This window comes from Callospermophilus lateralis, chromosome 14 (assembly GCF_048772815.1).
Source record: "Callospermophilus lateralis isolate mCalLat2 chromosome 14, mCalLat2.hap1, whole genome shotgun sequence".
NCBI classification, from domain to species: domain Eukaryota; kingdom Metazoa; phylum Chordata; class Mammalia; order Rodentia; family Sciuridae; genus Callospermophilus; species Callospermophilus lateralis.
Window position 1 is genome coordinate 7310457 of NC_135318.1, and position 18937 is coordinate 7329393.

General features: G+C 47.6%; 2 protein-coding genes across 3 annotated transcripts in view; one reads left to right on the top strand and one right to left on the bottom strand.

Annotated features, from left to right (window-relative positions):
• Positions 1-257: 257 nt before the first annotated feature.
• On the top strand, positions 258-14705 carry Slc66a3 (solute carrier family 66 member 3). 2 transcript variants are annotated; one of them, XM_076833354.2, is made up of 7 exons: positions 258-461; positions 4276-4358; positions 4431-4500; positions 7259-7316; positions 8876-8996; positions 11378-11419; positions 13355-14705. In XM_076833354.2, the coding sequence occupies exons 1-7, from the start codon at positions 319-321 to the stop codon at positions 13444-13446; spliced, it is 609 nt and encodes a 202-aa protein (XP_076689469.2). In that variant the 5' UTR covers positions 258-318; the 3' UTR covers positions 13447-14705. The 2 variants fall into 2 exon arrangements, with proteins under 2 accessions (XP_076689469.2, XP_076689473.1); XM_076833358.2 differs by lacking the exons at positions 8876-8996; positions 13355-14705 and adding an exon at positions 8731-8820.
• A 405-nt stretch (positions 14706-15110) lies between these two features.
• The window catches only part of Rock2 (Rho associated coiled-coil containing protein kinase 2), a 142439-nt gene continuing 138612 nt past the window's right edge, over positions 15111-18937 (bottom strand). Inside the window, exon 34 of the mRNA XM_076834028.2 lies at positions 15111-18670. The gene's annotated coding sequence lies outside the window, so the exon portion shown is untranslated. The remainder of the gene's footprint in view (positions 18671-18937) is intronic.

Here is an 18937-nt window from a genome sequence, read left to right on the forward strand (position 1 = left end):
AAGTGAATCAGCAACCGCCGGGGCCGGGCAGGGTGCGGGGAGCCGCCGCCCCGGGACCGGGCGATCCCGGGGCGGAGCCAGCAGAGCCGGGCCGGTGATCCAGGCGAGGCGAGGAGCGGAGTGACAAGGGGGCGGGGCGGGCGGGACGGCGGACTCTGGCAGTCTGGAGTGGGGTGGTCCCCGCAGCTCAGGGCCAGGGCGGGGCCTGGGCGGGGCGGCAGCTGGGCGGGGGCGGGCGGACGGGAAAGCGGAAGGAGGGTGCGCCGCTGGCTGCAGAGGGTTGAGCCCCGGCTTTCCAGCTGCGATCCCGCCGGCGCCATGGAGGACGCGCTGCTGTGGTTCTGCAACTGGAGCACCCTGGGCGTGTGCGCCGGGCTCAAGCTGCCGCAGATCTACGCGCAGCTGGCGGCGCGCAGCGCGCGGGGCATCAGCCTCCCGAGTTTACTTCTGGAGCTGGCCGGGTAAGGCCCGAGACGGCCTGGCCGCCGCTGGGAGCCGGGAGAGCCGGGCTATCAAGTACAGCTGGGCAGCTGAGGGTTGTCGGGCGCTTTGGGGCTGGGGCCACTTCCCGGGGCCGCTCCCACCCTCCTCGGTGCCCTCCTCCAAGCCAGGGGAGGTACGGACTGACTGCTCACGCCCATTTTACACGTGGGAAAGTTGACATCCAGCGGGGTCAGCGCTTGGCCCTGTAGTGACAGAACCCACCGCTGTGAGCAAGGCCATTTGCGCCTTGAGCCCTTCATCGTCCCTAAACTTGCTCTGCACCGTCGGTCTCTTTTCTGGTCTCGATTCCCTGTCCTCTACGACTAGCGCTTGGACCGAGGTAGAAGGTCCATATTTGGGGAATCAGACCTTGGAGATGTCTTTGAAGCTAGAGGAGGAAGGGAACGTGGGTTGGCGCTTGAAAGTTGGGCGGGTATCCGACCGGTAGTTAAAGACGACCGTGTGGAGCCGAGTTGTGAAACTTCTGTTTGGGAAAACACGTCCCTGAAACGCGAGGTCTCGACCCTAGTCCCGGCTGGACTCCCGCTCCCCTCCCTCCTGGCCCCGTCCCCACGGTCACACAGCACCTCCGAGGGCTGGTCCTGCACGCACCCTGCGGAGGCCGGTCCGTGCGCGAGCATTCGGTGTGGGGCACCGATGGGGTTCCCACCAGTGGGGGAAACCGTTCCCGAGAAGCTCGGCTGACCCGAGGGCTAGTGACCCCCTCACGGGCTTGAGAATAACCTGACGCTGGGCGCCTCCCACCCCGGCTGGCTGGACAGATCTGGAGAGAGCGCGTGGGGCCCAGAGTGTGGGAGGCAGCCTGCATGTCAGGTACGGAGGGGGAGACGCTGGCAGAATGAGGGACAGGGCACAGTACAGGGGCCTGAGTGGCCCCACTGACTGACAGTGCGGGGAATGAGGGCGTGGAAAGCCAGGAGTGGGATTTGGCTCGATCCCTTGCTAAGACGCGGTGGCCGCCCGCGTGCAGGATTGGATGAAAACGGATGCCTACAGAGTCCCAGCCCGCACACTTGCTCCGCCTGCGTTCCCGCTGGGGCAGGCAGGCTTGGGAAAGGCGAATCGATTTGGGGGACAAAGAGGGGTGGGCCTCATCCCAGGGCTTATCTAGCTCAAACCCGCCCTGGCAAGGTGGTCTCTCCTGGGCCAGACAGCCGAAAAGTTGGGGGTGGCGTGGCGGTCTTGCTGTTGGTCACCGTGCAGACAGAGGAGGCTCTTCAGTTCGCCGGCCGCCTGCCTGCATATCTGCCTCCAGGGCAGTGCCAGGGCCCAGCCCGCCGACGTTTGTATGTGAGCGGGCTGTGATAAAGCCCACCTCCGACGTAGCCTCCCTTCCAAGGCCTGATGAAGGGATTAGGCTCCACCCTGGATTCCAATAGCTTTCTCCGCCTCCCTCCCCAGCAACTGTTCTTGGACTTGGTTGGGGCTCAGAGCACTTTCTGCAAGCCCTCTCCTGGCACCTTGGGCTTTGCCTTACTTAATCCGCACAACCTTCAGGAAGTACGGATTGTTTTCATCCCCAGACAACAGAACAATAGGAGATGGCGGGGCAGCTCCACAGGAACTTGCCCTGTGCATCCTGGCTGCTCCCCCAACCCTTTCCCCTCTCTTCTTTCCCCCTCCTTCCCTGGGGAGATGGTCAGGACTCAGCAGCGAAACTGCAGGCCGGAACCCTGTTGGGCCATGCCCAGCTTTCTGGACCTGACCAGGGGGCTAGCAAAGTGACAGCAGGAGGGTCTACCACCATCAGACAGCTTAGAGGCAGGACAGTCTCTGGTAAGGACATGGACCCTCTTTGGACCCCCTTCTGAGTAAACAAACTATAAAACATTTTTTTTTGAGATACGTGTGTCCACTGGAGCATGAGCCAGAGGGACCTGGGGAGACCCAGATCAGTCGGATCACTCTGATCACTCAGGGAGGGGAGCCACTTGGGCTGGGTCTTCAGGAGGGCCAGGAGATAGCTGTGTGGACCAAGGGTTTCTCCATGCTGGGGGCCTTCTGGAACTGAAGCTCAGGCAGAAACAGAAACAGTGAGACTAGAAGACGTGTTTAGACCAAAGAAGGAAGATGAAGACATCTTCACCCCTTTTAAAGTATTCTCTGTGCATGTCCCACAGACCAGGAGCCGGGCCTTGGAGCATCTCCACTTACAGATGGGGACACCCAGGCTCTGAGTGGTGTTAGCAAGTGTGCCCAGGGATCTAGCTCAGGGTAGTTCTGAACCCCTCTGCCCCTCTTAGGGCTCCACATTCTTGACCTTCATCCTAAGGCTGCAGAGTGAGCACCTACCATGGGAGGGAGCCCAGGAAGTCTCAGGAAGGGACTTGGGAGCTGGCTGGGGCTTCACACCCAAGGACAGGCTCACTGCTGATAGCTGTAATCAGTTTTACCCAGAGGTGGCCTCTGGGGAAGATTCTTTTGGAAAAAAACTGGTTCAAATACAGACTCTGCCCCCTTCTCTTGGGCTACTTGCTTTGTGTATTTTTTTTTTGTTTAAACCTCCAGCCTGTGTGGGGTAGCAGAAAACTCAGATGACTCCTCAGAGCAGACAAGGGATATAAACAGGACAGTGGCTGGGTGCCAGATGATGTCTGGCTTGGTTTTATTATAGTGAACATTTTAACTATTACTTTTTAATTTGAGAAAATAATAATTTAAAAATAAATAAAAAACACTGCTGCACCCTCCCAGGCCACAGGAGAGGTGGGAAATTTGAGCCCCCTCCAAAAGCGGATGGCACTAGAGGACCAGCCTGGGAGTAGAGGACCAAGCTTGGGGCTGCAGGCAGCCAGGCTTTGGGGACCCTGCTAGTCATGTAGAAGCTGACCCCTGAGGATCTGGCCTCCTAATCTGTGACCACCTGCAGCTAAGCCTAGATACTGTCAGGAACAGGAGCCCAGGACCAGGCCCCAGCCACCATATGCCTTGCTAACAAGGGTTTTCTGCTGCCCCTACCAGCTTAGGAAGGACCCTTGGAAAGCACCAGCCCCTCCTATGGGCCCCTTCCTTCCTGTCCCTGGGGAGCAATGGACATGAGAGATACAGCTGGGCAGGGGACAGAGCCTGAGAGAACAGCAGGGGATTCTGGCTGAGGGAAGAGGCTGGGCTAGGCCCTGTGTGAGCCAGAAGGCAGGACTGCGCCAGGCTGCACTCTCAACAAGGCCAGGATCCTGGGGTCTCCAGCCCCTTACCCCCAACCTCTTACCCAGCTAGGCGGTTCCTAGTGACCTGGAGGGAGTTCTTCCTTCCTCCCCCCCAGGCTGTGGGAGGCACCTCAGGAGACAGCATCCTTCTGCCTTAGAGCAGCCCTACCTCTGCCAGCCTTCCATTAAACCCCTCAGGCCCCACCCACCATCCAGGGATGTCCCTGCCCCCCTGGGATCCTTTCTATCTAAGCCACCTCTTAGGGTGACGGCAGTGAGTGCCACCTTGGGAGTGGCGTCTCCAGGGGGCTCCTGAGAGCCCAGCGTTGCAGACCTGGGTCCAGAAGCTGCACCCTTGATCCTGGTCAGCGCTTCGCCCTCTGTGGAACCTTCTTGGTAAACAGCCATCTTCAAGGACCCCATAACCGTGGTTTGTGTTGCACTCCTGCCCAGCACCCAGCCAGTCTGGGTGCCCCAGGTCCTGCACGTTTCATCCACCCTATTCCAACCTCTGTTCCGTGGCACATGGGTTCCAAGCCGTCAGCTCTTAGCAACAAACACGCCTGTGTTTGGGGCCTGGCTGGGGGCAGGGTGGTCCGGGACCGTTTGTGCTCCCTCTTTGCAGGTTCCTGGTCTTCCTGCGCTACCAGTGTTACTACGGGAACCCGCTGCTCACCTACCTGGAGTACCCCATTCTCATCGCCCAAGGTAAGGCCCTTGGCCCCCGCTCTGGGCCGCCTCCCAGCCCCTCCTCCTCTCACGCAGAGCCTTTCCTTTCAGATGTCGCCCTCCTGCTCTGTGTCTTTCATTTTAACGGAAACATGAAACAGGCGGCGCCCTACATGGCTGTGTATCCTTTCAGCATCTGAGTGAGAAGGCTGGAGGGCCGGGTGTGGCTCAGGGGTGCAGCACTTGCCTAGTAGTGTGAGGCCCTGGGGTCCGTCCCCAGCTCCCAGGTGGGGAAAAAAGAAAGAAAGAAAGAAAGAAACGGGGTCTGGGGTACTTGCTAACAGCAACGCATTTTGAAGCAGGGTCATGCACCAGCTGTATGGTTTTTGGTTAAACTAAAATGTCTGTGTGCTTGGACCCTCGCACAGGGCGCCTGGGTGTGCTGCGCATCAGCTGGTAGGTGGGTTTAGCGTCTCCCTGCTGACGTATAGAATCGGCCCTGCCCAGAGCAGCATCTCCTATCTTATTTATCTGAGACTTTTCTTCCTTGCCCGAAACATTCTGCCAGATTATTAAGTAATGACCATGAGAGCACCTGGCATCCAAGCCCCTGCCACTGACACACCCCATTGACCTCCTGGCCTGTGGGCCACAGGGTGTGGACCTGTGGTGGCTGCCAGTCCCTCTGGGTCAAGGCAGGGCATGTCAGGGTGGGAGCCTGGCTGCTCTCACCTGAGTGAGGGCGAGGCCGGGGTTCAGCAGTTTGTGAGGACTGGCTGTCACTCTTGTTCAACCTCACACCCCTGGAAGGGCTGGGGGAGCCTTCACTGGAGGTGGGGCCAGCTCACTAATCCTCCACACCCTTTTGCTGCAGGGCTCCACACCCTTTTCACGGGGAGGAAGGTGGTGCTTAAGCGAGTCCCAACCCTCTGCTGAGTCCCTGTTCTGTGGCTCTGTTTCCCGCAGCACAGGGCCCGCAGAACTGTGCCGCTTGTACTCTCAGGTTAGACCAGGTGGGCTGAGGGTTTTGAAAATAGTACTTGGAAGATGAAAAGCATTATGTGATTTGCTTTTTAAACAAAATAGAGCAGCTTATCGATGTGCAAACGCTGAGACCGCAGGTGACAACACCTGGATGTTGACAGTAAACTATTCACGTAACTGGGCACTGAAGTCTGGAATATCTGCAGATGTTTTTACCCTTCTGACAGTGGAGACCTACAGAAAGCAAATAAGGAGGTCACCATAGTCACAATAAATATATACATTTAGCACAAGTATATCCCCAATATGGCATGGGACATACTTTAATCCAAAAAATTTTTGGTTAATCTGAAATTCAGAATTTGATTGGGCATCTTGTATTTCTCTTTTTCTTTTTTTTTAATTCTTTTTTTTTTTTTTTTTTTAGTTATTGATAGAAATTTATTTGTATTTACATGCGGTGCTGAGAATCGAACCCAGTGCCTCACACATGCTAGGCAAGTGCTCTACCACTGAGCTCAACCCCAGCCCCATCCTGTGCTTTTCTCTGGGGAATCTGGCAATGCTGTGAATGAGTCATCTGTGGAATTTCAGTAGCTTCTATTACTGGTCAGATTTTATAAAGTGCTGCATGTATATTGAGAATAAATAGAATGAAGTGGGCTGGTACAGAATCGAGGGGAGAAAAAGTCACAAGAAGAAGTTGAAGAAATCGAGTTAGAGAGTGCTGTGGAAGTGGGTTGTGTCCAGCTGGATTCCGGCTGCCTCTGGTGTACCTGCAGCACAAGGCACCATCGGATTCAATCCTCGCATTATTAATGTAATGAGTTACAATAACAGCCATCTCCTGGGCTCCTCCTGTGTACTGAGGGCTTTTAGGAAGTAGGCAGGGCAGAGAATGGCAAGTCCATTGAGCAGGTGAGCAACTAAGACAGGGAAAGTGAGTTGCCCCAGCCCCCAAAGACACCTGGCCGCCCCTCCTGGACTTGCTGGTCCTGCAGCTTCATTGAGCTACACACACCAGCCAGAATGGAAATCCAGATCGTTTCCCCCGCCCCCCCCCCAGCATTGCCCACCCCCCCGCTGTTTAAATTTTAAAAGAGAGTTGGTGGGAAAGGGGGAAGAAAGTCAGTAAGAAGGTCACTGCACCGTTCTGCAGAAATTCCTACTTTGTAGGGTTGGACTTCTTTTGTAAGTGCTTAACTTTGGGGCTGTGGGCAGGGGTTGAACCTGGAGGTGCTTAACAACTGAGCCACATCCCCAACCTTTTTAATTTTTTATTTACTTTTTAATTATTATGGTTTTTATTTGTTCTACTTAGTTGTATGTGACAGCAGAATTTATTTAAATTCATCATACACAAATGGAGTGCAAATTCTCTGGTTGTACATGGTGTAGAGATACACTATTTGTGCAGTCATACATGTACCTGGGGTAATGGTCTCCATCTCATTTGGCCATCTTTCCTACCCCCATAATCCCTCCCCACCCTCCCTTTTGCCCAATCCAAAGTTCCTCCATTCTATTTTGAGACAGGGTCTCACAAAGTTGCTTAGTTGCTTAAGTTGCTGAGGCTGGCCTTGAATTGGTGATCCTCCCACCTCAGCCTCCTAGAGACTGGGAATACAGGCATGCACCACCATGCCCAGCATAAGTGCTTAACTTTAGACAATAAGTTGGAGATGTCTGCCTTGTCGGGAATAAGGAACATTCCAGCCCCAGGGAATAGTCCCTGAGCACTGGGGCCTTTGTGTTTTTCTTCTGGGATCTGCTTTTGCTCTTTTAACTTCAAGCTCATGTTCACTTGCAACCCTTTTGGTCTTTTCCAAGTCCAGCAAGTTCTAGCAGAACAGGCCCCAGTTCACCCGTGGCTTATCCTCTTGGTGCATCTACAGGAGATGGGAGGGGGTGGAGCTGCCAGCAACCTGCTGCCATGTCCCTTAGCACGCGGTAAGATTTGTGTCTTCTTGGTTCATCCTTAGCCTGCAGAAGTGGATCATTGACCTGGCCATGGTGAGTGTTGCCCTTATGACACATCCGCAGCCCATCCCACCGTATGTAACTGTTGACCACATGTAATAGTCAGAAGATGAAGGATTTACTGAGTTAGAGAACCTCTTTCTGGGTTGATAATTGTGTATTGGCCACATACTCATTCTTTTTCTAGCTTTGCCCCACCCCAAACATTCTTTTTCCTCTTTGAAAAGGGCCTTATTTTTTCCTAACTTAGCTCAGAGCCAAAACTTCCCATGGGATTCTGAGAGTGGGTCAGGATGCCCTTGCCCACAGATCTTTGCATGATGACAGAAGCGAATGTCGCTCCTCAGTGCAAGAAGGGGAGCTCACTGGTGGTCACAGGCCACTGTCTGTCACATGCAAATTCATGGATTTCACCCCCACCCCCACAACCTGTCCTTGACTTTGTGGCTGGGTGCAGCAGTGCCGCCTGGAGCCTGGCTACCCTGCGGTCCAGGGTGGTATTCTCTTGCCTGCCGACCCGGGAGTCTTCGGTGGGAACTCGGGTGCCTCCTGCAGCAGGTGGCTGTGTTCTGGTCTCTGGGGCTGAGGAGGCTGCAGCAGCTGTGAGCCTTCACCCTGCGGAAGGTGGGAAGCTGGCGGTGCAGGCTCCTGAGAGTCAGGCCCGAAGGTCAAGGCCACGGTGCTGGGTGCTCTTCTGTGCTCTCTCCAGCCCTCCGTGAGATGACACTTCATGACCTCCATTTGCCCTTCCCCTCAGTGGTCCGTCCTTCAGGCCCGAGTACCTGCTCCATGGCAGCCCGGGGGCCTGGGGACAGGGAGTGGGTGTCCGCATGTCGTGGAGCTGCAGAGCAGCCAAGCAGCAGACGGCTTCCCTGGGAGACCTGAACCCCACTCTCACCCCAGTTTATTCACAGAGGAGGACGAGGCTCTTCAGAGTGTCCTGCAGCAGCTGGAGCCGCCCTGCTCCTCTCTATTCTGTCCTAGTTTGGAAGGTCTTAGGGGCACCACGCTGTCCTGGTAATAATATGTGTATTAAGACGGGACACTTCTCAGTTATGGTCCCCCCCACCAAAAAAAAAAAAAAAAAAAAAAAAGACCACTTCAAGATTCACAGATGCTTTTCTTCTGGAAAGATGAGCCAGGAAGAATCCAGAGGGCAAGCTTCTGTGCAGCAGGTCGGTCTCCTGGCTCCTCCCCAAGCTCTGTGTGGCCTCAGGCCCTGGGGCTGGCCTCTCTCCTCTGTCTGCCCGGCTCTCCAGATTGCCCGTGAGCCTCTTTCCTCACAGGTCCACTTGCTTGGGGCTAGTCTAGCCACGGTCTGCACCTGGCACCACGTGGGTGACCTCAGTGGCCTCCCTGCAGTGGACCCAGTGGCTGGACTTGCAGGTGCTGTAGACCTGGCCCTGGTGGGCCACAGGCTAATTTTTGAGGCTTTCTGACTTCACAGGTTGCAGAGGACCCAAGCGCATCTCCATGTGGATTAGAGCAGCCAGGACTTCAGGGGGATGGGCTGCCACTGGCCGCTTTGAGTTTAGGAGTGAGTATCTGGTGCTCTGATGGGTCTGACTTTCTTATGTTTCATCTGCAAACAGAACTTATGTACGTTCATCAGCGCGGCCAGTAAGTTCGCCCAGCTCCAGTATCTGTGGAAAGTGCAAGACTCGGGGGCTGTGAGCGCGCTGACCTGGGGCCTCGCTGCGTACACCTGTGCAAGTAAGGACGTGGGGTGGCCCCTGCCGGCATCCTGTCTCTCCAGAAGTGGTGAACTTGGTTTCCAAACATCGTGGTCTCTTAGCCTTGATACTGTGCAAACAGCTATTCAGATAGAGCCTGCTAACTAAGAGTATCCATATTTACAAGTGGATTCAATGTCCTCTGCTCACCATTTTCTGCAAGATCCGTATTTTGTATTCTAGTGGCCAAAAAATAAATGGAGGTGAAAGTATACTTTCCTCCAAATATCTGGCCTCATGTTAATAGTCCTCTGAAAAGCATGGAGACTGATTATATTGAGACCACTGATATATTTTTAAACTTTGAATCTTAACAATTTAATGAATTAAACAGATGAAAACCATATGTTATCAGCTGGCAGTGGTGGTGCACACCCGTGGTCTCAGCAAGTTGGGAGGCCAAGGCAGGAGGATCACAGAAGGGCTGGGCGTGTGGCTCTGTGGTAGAGGGCTGCTGGGTTCAACCCCCAGTACCATAAAGGAAGGAAGGAAAGGGAGGGAGGGAGGGAGAAAATCACACATTGTTTTTTGAGAATGAATATCACCAATTTGTACCAATGGAGATTTTCTGCCGTCATATCGTTTGGTCTTCATTTTAGAATTTCCACTATTCATTTGGACTCTGACAAGAACCAACCAGAGGGGCTGGGCCTGGGGCTCAGTGGTAGAGCACTTGCCTTGCATGTGTGAGGCCCCGGGTTTGATTCTCAGCACCACATATAAATAAATGAATAAAATAAAGGTCCACCAACGACTAAAAAAATAAAAAAAGAACTACTTAGAATACATAAACATGTATGCTACGTGTAAATAGATATATTTTTATAATTCAGAGATACCACAGTGGCTTTATAGGACTTTAGTTTTACTATTTTAAATATTTTAATTATAATTCATGGTTCACCTACAACTTATAGGACCAACTTCTCTGTCCATAGAAATTGCTGGTTTGAGGTTTTCAATGTCTAAAGTTACTTAAAATGACTTCTTAAGTTTTATTTTTAGCTTTCAAATGTTTAAGGATCAATGTGTTTTACATCTCTGATTTCTTCTGGAATTGCTAATTAGATATATTACTTATTAGCTCCCAAATTTATCTTTAGACCTGTTGCGTATTAAATTTTCTTTTAGAAAGTCCTGTAACTGCAGAGATGAGTCTATTATCGCATCCTCTCTCCCATGGCACTTTGTGCTTAATAAGGACTTAGGTGTTTGTTGAATAGGTGAAAAATGCACAGAGGACTATCCATTTCTTTTCTTTGCAGTGCTGAGCATCAAACCCAGGGCCTCACTCATGCTAGGCAAGTGCTCTACCACTGAGCTACATGCCTAGGCCCTTGTGATTTCATGGGAAAAAGTAAACTGCTTTAAACCCAGTGTTCTTTTTGAGAGATGGGGCTAAGGACTTCCACACTGCTGTGGAAAGCATGGAGTCTGCATCTTTAGCATTCGTCCTGGTTCCTTCCCCCGGCTACTGTTTTTAGCCCTTGGAGCCAGTCACTGCCACGTAGCACATCTTCTCTAGACACCGTGCTGCCCAAGAGGTCTCTTGAACTTGTCACACTGAAATTTGGCCATCCATCTCTCCAGCTGCCCCCTCCACCCCAGGTGCCTGGTCTCTGCCCTTCAGGCTTGTGGTTTAGCTGGAAGATGAGACCAAAAAGCTACATGTCAATATGCACTAAATGCAGAGCATGGTAGCAGAGAGCAAGCGCCTCTGGAGGGTTGCTTTGGTGAGAACGTGTGCTTTGCACTGCAGGAGGTGATCAAGAACCAATTTCACCCTGATGTGTGCTGGTTTAAATTGCTACCCCAGAATCCTGTTTATTATGTGAAAGCTTCTTCCAGAAAAATGAGCTAGAACTGAACAGTTCTGGTTAGACTCAGGCACCCTTACCCATTTCTGGCCCTCAGTTTCCTTACCTGTGAAATCCAAGGTAGATCTCAGCGATGTCAATGCACTGTTTTAAGTTGGTAGGAGCCTTTCTTTAATGAAACTACCAGGAAGCTCAATATGCAAATGAGACTTTTAAAGTTGCTTTTGACGGTGGGGGTTGTGGGTTGGCACAGAGACAGTGGAAGGAGAGCTCAGCCTCTTCCTCTTCCTCTTCTGTAGTTGGCTGAACTCAGCTACTTCCTAGAAACTGTCTGTGCTCTTAGGAGCAGTTTGTAAAACACTGTGCCGGGAAGCATGGCTGGTGTTTGGATGGTTCTGGAATGTAGTGCTAGTTAGTGATCTGACCTAACAAAACCTTCCAAGACTGGTTAGTATATATTGGCATGTTAAAAGGGAACGACATTAGCTCAACACCCAAATGCCTGACAAGCAAGTTATTTATTGCTGCCAATTTTCTTTTACAGCAAGAATAATAACAACTTTAATGACCACCAATGATTTTACAAGTAAGCAAAAGTACTTTTCTTCCCGCTTCCTGTTTGTGTTCTATTTGTGCCTCTTTGGAAACTGCCTTTCATGGATCAGCTTGGCTCTCGGGATATAGAGTCAGGATGGCAACAGCGTGTTCCTCATCGGTCACCATTTTTATTGCTAAGCGACTACTTGGAGTACCTGGGATAGACTAGGCATGAGGGTAGACTCCACTGCAGAATGAAAATGGGCAGTGCAGGAACCACACACTTAGCTACTGGAATCTGTCGTCCCAGCTGCTCGGGAGGCTGAGGCAGGGGGACAGCTGGAGCCAGGCAGGTCTGGACAACATGAAACCAGGTCTTTTTTTAAGTGTAGGAGTAGGGCAGGATGCACGCCTGATGGGAACCCGACCTCTGCGGGAGCTGAGGGGATTGAAGAAGACAGAGATCTTACAGCAGAAGAGAGACTTGGTCAGAGAGGTAGAGAGACCCTTACAAGGCACAGCCAGGTGCAGGCTGGGAGCCAAGAGGACTCAGGCCTAGAGAGGCTGAGAGGCCCCTGAGTCTGGCAGCACTGAGCAGGAGAGCGGGGAGAAAATCGGAGGAGGAGGAGAGTGCGGGGCTGAGGCAGGGCCTTCCCAGCTGAAGAAGGCCACAGGAGAAGCCTCTGAAGCTCTGTAGAGCAGGGAGTGGCTCCTCACTGGACGAGGAGAGAGCGGTGGAGGAGAAAGTGCTCTGGTTAGAGGTTAGTAGTTCCTCAGGCTAATGTTCAACTCCCAAGTCGACACTGGTGTATATTATAAACCTTTGGAAAACAATTAGAACACATGGTTGTATCTGTTCACCTATCCAATGAAAATTAGAAAACTTCCCCCACACACAGACCCTTAAATAAGCGGATTATTTGAGACACATTGCTTCAGAACAGGGAAATGCATTTGTTTGTCCTTTCCCAGAAGCTGTACCTTTGGCCCAGACTTTTTTTTTTTTAACAGCTCTGGTTGTAGGATTAAAATTATTCTCATTAAGTCAGGCATGGTGGCATATGCCTGTAATCCAGGCCACTAGGGAGGCTGAGGCAGGAGGATTGTGAGTTTGAGGCCAGCCTTGGCAATTTAGCAAGACCATGTCTCAAAATAAAAAATAAAAGAGCTGGGGATGTGACTTAGCAGTAAAGTGCCCCTGGGTTCAATTTAGTACTATTAAAAAAAAAACCAACAACACTATTCTGATGAAAGGATCCAGTTAGATCAGGTGGGAGAGTGAGGATGGAGACAGGCCTGGGTCTCCCTCAGGACTTGAAGACTTCTTAGCAGGGAGAGTCAAAGGGTAACTAGCCAAAACAGACCTACAGAAGAAACCAAGTTTCAAAGACCAAGAATAACGTTTCTTGTGGTTGCTGTTCCTGAAAATGACCAGCGTGTTTGGTGGCTGTTTTAAATAGTGTGGCTTACCTGTTTTACCATCACAAAGGTATTTTACACCTCATCAACCGTATTTATCAGGAGTGGCGTTGCCTTAAAGGCACTGTAACAGCGACCTATTTATTTCACAGAATCACGGTTTTATGGTGACTTCATTATAAAATATGCTTCAATATCTGGCCTGTTCTTCAGAATTAACTTTAATGGAATGCATTAGGCTACAGAGAACACAGAACCGCCTGAGACAGCGGCGCCCCTCATGTGAAATGAGGAAAGGGATTTAAAAAGTTGTACTTCTCAGCCAGAGCCTGACCTGGCTCAAGCATGAAAGGTGATTGGGGGTCAGCGTGAAGTCAGATCGGTGGCTGCGGGCAGACATCATGACAGGAAACTCATTTCCCAGGCATGTCTGATCCACAGTTAGATTTCATTCTGGGTTGGGGGTGAAACTTGATGTGTGGCTGCTGCTAGAGCAGGAAGTGGTTTCCCTCCATGATGTGACAAGCTCTTAATACCCACATTCTCCTTCTTTCTTATTTTTTAGTTCTTATTCGTTTTGTGATCATGCTGGCTTTAAACATATGGGTAACAGCTACAGTACTTCGCTACCGGAAGCCCGACATAAAGGCTGAATGACGGACCTTATTGCTACACAAAAAGTGGATTTTGAGTAACTGAAGCAAAGGAAAAAGCAGCTCATTGCTACGTGAAGGTCTTTTATGTATTTAGTCAATCATTTCAGGAAACTTTGAAGTCAGAGGTATTTAGTACTTCAAAGAGTACTTAAAATTGTTTTAAAAAATGCCAATTTTGCTGGGTATGGTGGCATATGCCTGTAATCGCAGGTACTCAGGAGGCTGAGGTAGGAGGATGACAGGTTTCAGGTCAGCCTGGGTAACTTGGGGAGGGAGATCCTGTTTCAAAATAAAATAAGAGCTGGTGTGTTTCTCATGGTAGAGCGCTTGCTTTGCATATGTGAGGCCCAGGGATCAATACCCAGGACCAGGGAGAAACGTCTTAGAAGGCGGGTTTCCCTCCCTTTTCCCACTCCTGAGGTCACAGCCAGGTTGAAAGCTCATCTTTGATATCTGCAGTGACCCACAGAAGATGCTCAGCAGCCTATGAGCCCTCGTTCTTCAAGTCATGATTAAGTACTTTCTGAAAAGCCAACTACATCTACTTTTCAGGTTTCAAAATCTTTTAAGTAATAACTTCTTTCCACAACTAAAATGAACACGGAATGAGATTCTGCTCAGTTGAGAAGTGAAACTGCAATATATCAGCAGGGCTCGCTTTGGGCCTGCTTGATTGTAACATAAATAAAACAGTGCGGCCTGGCTTGATGCTACACACCTGCCGGGCTAAGCAGGGAGAGCTAAGCACCTCCTGGGAAGGCTGGTGTTCTGTGCTCAGTGTCCTTTGGCTTCACCCTGTGCCTTTGAATATTTCTATAAAAAGGTACTAATAGTTGTAATCTCCACTGAGGATGAGGAAGTGTATCCCAGGGAACTTCCCAGTTTAAGCACAATGCTACCATTTAAAAAGGGCTATACCTGTATCATTACTGGGTTTCGGTATAAGACACCACTTTTTAGTTATTGAAAATATAGGAGTAAAGAGCAGTGCTAGGTTCTGTCTAAAGCTTATGGATTTTATTCTTATAGTATCTTGTCCTAAACCTGTTAAGAGTATTCCCTAACATTTCAAAACTCAAATCCCCCTTCTACATGAATGGTATTATTCTGTTATATGCAGTAAGTAAGCAATGTTTACTAGTATAGTTTACTTTCCTGTGAACCTGTGTATAATAAACTTTCATATTTTGGACTCTGATTGATTGATTGATGCTGGGGACTGAAACTAGGGTCACATACATGCTAGGCAAGCACTCTACCACTGAGCTTTAATGTAATTTTTGAAATATATCTAATTTTTCAATAAACTGGTTACTTATTTCAGAACTACCGCTTGGGACCATGAGGAAGAAAAATACTGTATTGAAAACCCCAAAGACTTGGAAGGCAGAGACAGGAGGGTCCAAGCTGGAGGCCAGTCTGGGAAAGATAGTGGGACTGTGACTCAAAAGAAAAAAATGCTGGGGGTAGCTCAACGGTAGTGTCCCTAGGTTCAATCCCAGTAGCAGAAACTAAAATTAAAAAAAAAAATCATTCTCCTATAGCTGTTTTGATCATAGATGGCCTTTAAAAAAATCCAAAGTTGGTATTTCCTCATATACACTTATAACCTATTAGTGCAAATTATGTGACATTTTTATTCCAAAGAAGATTTTGATACACTTTATCATTGCTTAAAATAACTCCCTTAAGAACATATCTAAGAAGAGTTCTCCGATTTTTCCTCTTTGGGAAGGAACAAACATTTTAATTATTCCAGACACATAACTTCATTTAACAGATAAAAACATTGAGGTGAGTGCAACTGTGGTCTAGACCATGCCCAGCCCATGCTTTATACCCAGGTTTTAGGGAAGACAAATTTTTTGGTAAGCTTTAGAAAGCTGTAGCATTCCAGGACTATTTCACAGGCAAAGTATGAAAATGCTTACATCTTAATTTCTTTTATTTTTTATAAAAAGCAGGCATATAATACAATTACATTTCTACAAAGATGCAATAAAATTAAAAAAAAATCAAGGGGGCACGATTTTTGTTCATGGGGACAGTTGATCAGCTATTTATGATTATCTAAACCATGCAGTTCATAACTTATTACAATCCCAAACATAAGTCATCATGGGGAAGGGAATCAGGCGAGGCCCCAGGCGTGACACCTGCACTGTCACACAGTGCTCTTCTTCAAAGTGCTTTAGGGCCGAGGCACCTTCACAAGCTAGGGGAGCTGAAGCCTCAGCCAGGCGAGGGAGCGAGTCAGTAGCAGTGTCACCGTGGACTGAGAGGCTCAGTGGCCTGCTGAGGGGTTTTAGACACCTACTCAGAGCCTTCTCAGTGAGGTGAGTGTAGTGTCTACGAGTGTCTGCTCTACCCTCAGAACCCTATGAGAAGGACGAGCAGCAGCAGCAGCAGCAGGACTTGTGAAACTGCGCGTGGTGGCCTAGGGCTTCCCGGGTAGGATCCATATACTGACTGAGGCCCAGCAGCCCCGCAGAGGCGCGTCCTGCACCCGGGCACTGCTGCAGTTCCAAAAGCGCTCACTGGTTACACATGCCCATCAGGTGCTACCCATTAGTCAGCTACAGCATTTTAAACTTTCAGATTTTTTAAAAAAAATCTTGCTTCTAGATAGGTCTTAAAAAATTAATACTTAAAAAATTCATTATACATTAATCTTCAACAGTAATACCGGCACTAGTTTTACTTCTGTCTCGCTATCCCCACAAAAGTAAAAAAATTAAACTAAGAAAATCCCAGTATTCACTCTTTCTTAGTTCCCATAGGAGGTATTCGTGGCTCTAGGAGAAATCAGGTGTGAAGAAATAAACAGAATTTGGTCTTACAAATATCTTAGAAATTCTGGAACCTTAAGAAAAAGAAACTGGCACAAAATCAGGTTGTTTCATATTTACCAAGTGTTGGGAAGAAAATGTGGACAGATGTGTACATGAAGGTGGCAACTGGGGAAAAAGCAAATTCTCACCCAAGGTCAGAATTTTTTATTAAGCACATTTCCATTAGTTGGACAAACAACCTTATAAATCTTTTTATCAAACCATATAATGTGAAGAATCTCCATGGGAGAGATTTTTTTCTCACCCCTCAGAAAATCTTTTCCCCTAAATACTTCACATTAATTTTTCTTGTAGAGTTGTATCACACCATGATTCTCCCTGTTCATATATATATACATATGCATATATGTATATACATATACACGTACAGCATTCAAAATTCAAACTTTTTGCTTTTTACTCAGATACTTCAATTACTCGTGTAAACTTGAAATTATTTCACCTTAATAAAGTTTATTAAAAATATATATATATACTCTCCAATTCAGAATAGGATAGAACCTCCCATAGTGTAACAAAATCTTTATATAAAATATTAATCCAGTCTCCTTTTAACAACTCTAATGAATGGAAATATTTCTTCTATATAAATTTTATATATTTTTCATTTTAATCTTTTAAAAAAAAAAAAAAAAAAGCAAGCTGTGTCCCAGTCAGCACTGCAGGACGCACCTGCGAGGGAAGTGGCAGCACGTCGAGTGTTAGCACAGAAGCAGGGAAGAGCGCAGAGCCAACAGCGTGAGAAGAGCAGAATTCAGCTCAGAATATCAGTAGGCCAAAGTGCACTCTGTAACTCCCACAAACGTATCTATAATGGGGACTCAACTCTTCAAACATCTCTGCATTAACCCCAGAGGGAAGCAATGAGAAATGTCTACTTCCTTCATTGAAATACTGGATGATACATTTCGATCATACCAAACTCTGTGTGTGTACACAGGAGAGCCTGATAAAGGACTGATTTTTTAAAAACGTGATGCCTACCATTGCTGCATACTGTTGCAGTACAAAACATACTTATCTGGGATAATGAGAAACACAGCAGGAATGGTCCTGCATAAATTTTAGTCTTGAGAACATTTTAAAAATAAAAATTTAATCGGGTGCCTTTGAGGCTGCTTCCCCCCAGTCACTGATTTTCTTAACCCAATACTGAGATACCACCAGACACAGTTGTGTGTTTGAGGATCACATTTAAATATTTAAAATATATCTACAGTATATTCTAGTTTTCTTTATATTTGAGACAATTTTTAAATCTTGAGTGTGAAAATGTAAAAATAGTCACAAATGTCTTTACCAGAAATAAAAACACATCTAAGGTGGCCAGTAAGTTCAAAGCAAAGAGAACATTTTGTAGTCACAGACTAATACTGAGGTCTGTAGAAAGGGATAGATGAATAAAGATATACAACAAAGATATATTAGTTCCAATACTAGCCATTATTGTTTCTAAGACCAATACATTAAAAAAATTGTTATACAATCAAATAGGCTGACATTGATGATAGAACTACTATGTGTAAAAATAATGCACTATTTTTTTTACCCTAAGCAACTTTGCATCCTAAGAGCTGGTAAACACTTGTTCTTTTTTTTCTTAAATACAGAAGGGATGAGACTTTGAAAAAAAGTTAAATTAAGGCATTCAAAATGGGTAAGGTTGTCTATCATGAAGCATTAGGAAACTGATATAATTAACTTCAAACTTATTACAGCAACTGTTTAAACATGAACATGCAGCTTCCATTAGGTGCAGGGGAAAGTGAATCAACTCCACATTATGGCTTTATACAAATGCATAGTTGCAACTGAAATAATGATATCTGATTAATGTGTATAAAAAAATAAAATGGGGAGTTAAAAAAACCCTCTTGCAGTATTACAGTACTATATGTGTGTGTGCACATACATACACACACAGTAACATGGTCACATCTTAAAGATGCAGTCAATATCACTGTAGTGGAATCCATTCCCAGGTTCTTCTGGCAAATGTGCTGGTGAAATCTCTCTATCAAAGCTGAAAAGATGATTTCTTCAATATTTAACTCTTCTCAATTCTTCTGTGCAATGTAGTGTGAGTGACTGCCAAGAGAGCTTTATGAAACAAGTTTGGGAGAGTTGCAGATGATATCCTTATTCTATTAACCAACTGCTGTTGGTTCAACTTGTTTGAAAGAAGCTTGGAAAACCTCTCCAAGACTTGTCATTGATATTACAGGAAAAAGGAAACACATATATGTATGTGTATACATCAGTCTCTCTGGAAAATATAGATTTTTAATAAATTTTGGGTCATCATATTTCAGTCTTATTTTAACTGGAAGAATATGATCACCTTGAATGACTGCTTTCATAGAAGGCAGTTAGCTGGAAAGAAAGGAAAGATAAAAGTTAGTTGATAGTAAAATAATTTAAGAGACTGTTAAGTTCCTTGAAAAGGCATTTCAATTCATACTTTTAAATTATACTGTCTTCCAACGGCTATATTTTTAACACCTAAAATCATGCATAAGCATAGTAACTGTATTACTTTTCTTATTTTTTTAGGTACATGCAATTATATTGCTTTTCAATACAACAATGGACTTTGGAAGTCCCATGGTGGTTACAAACATTACACACAGTTTTAATGCA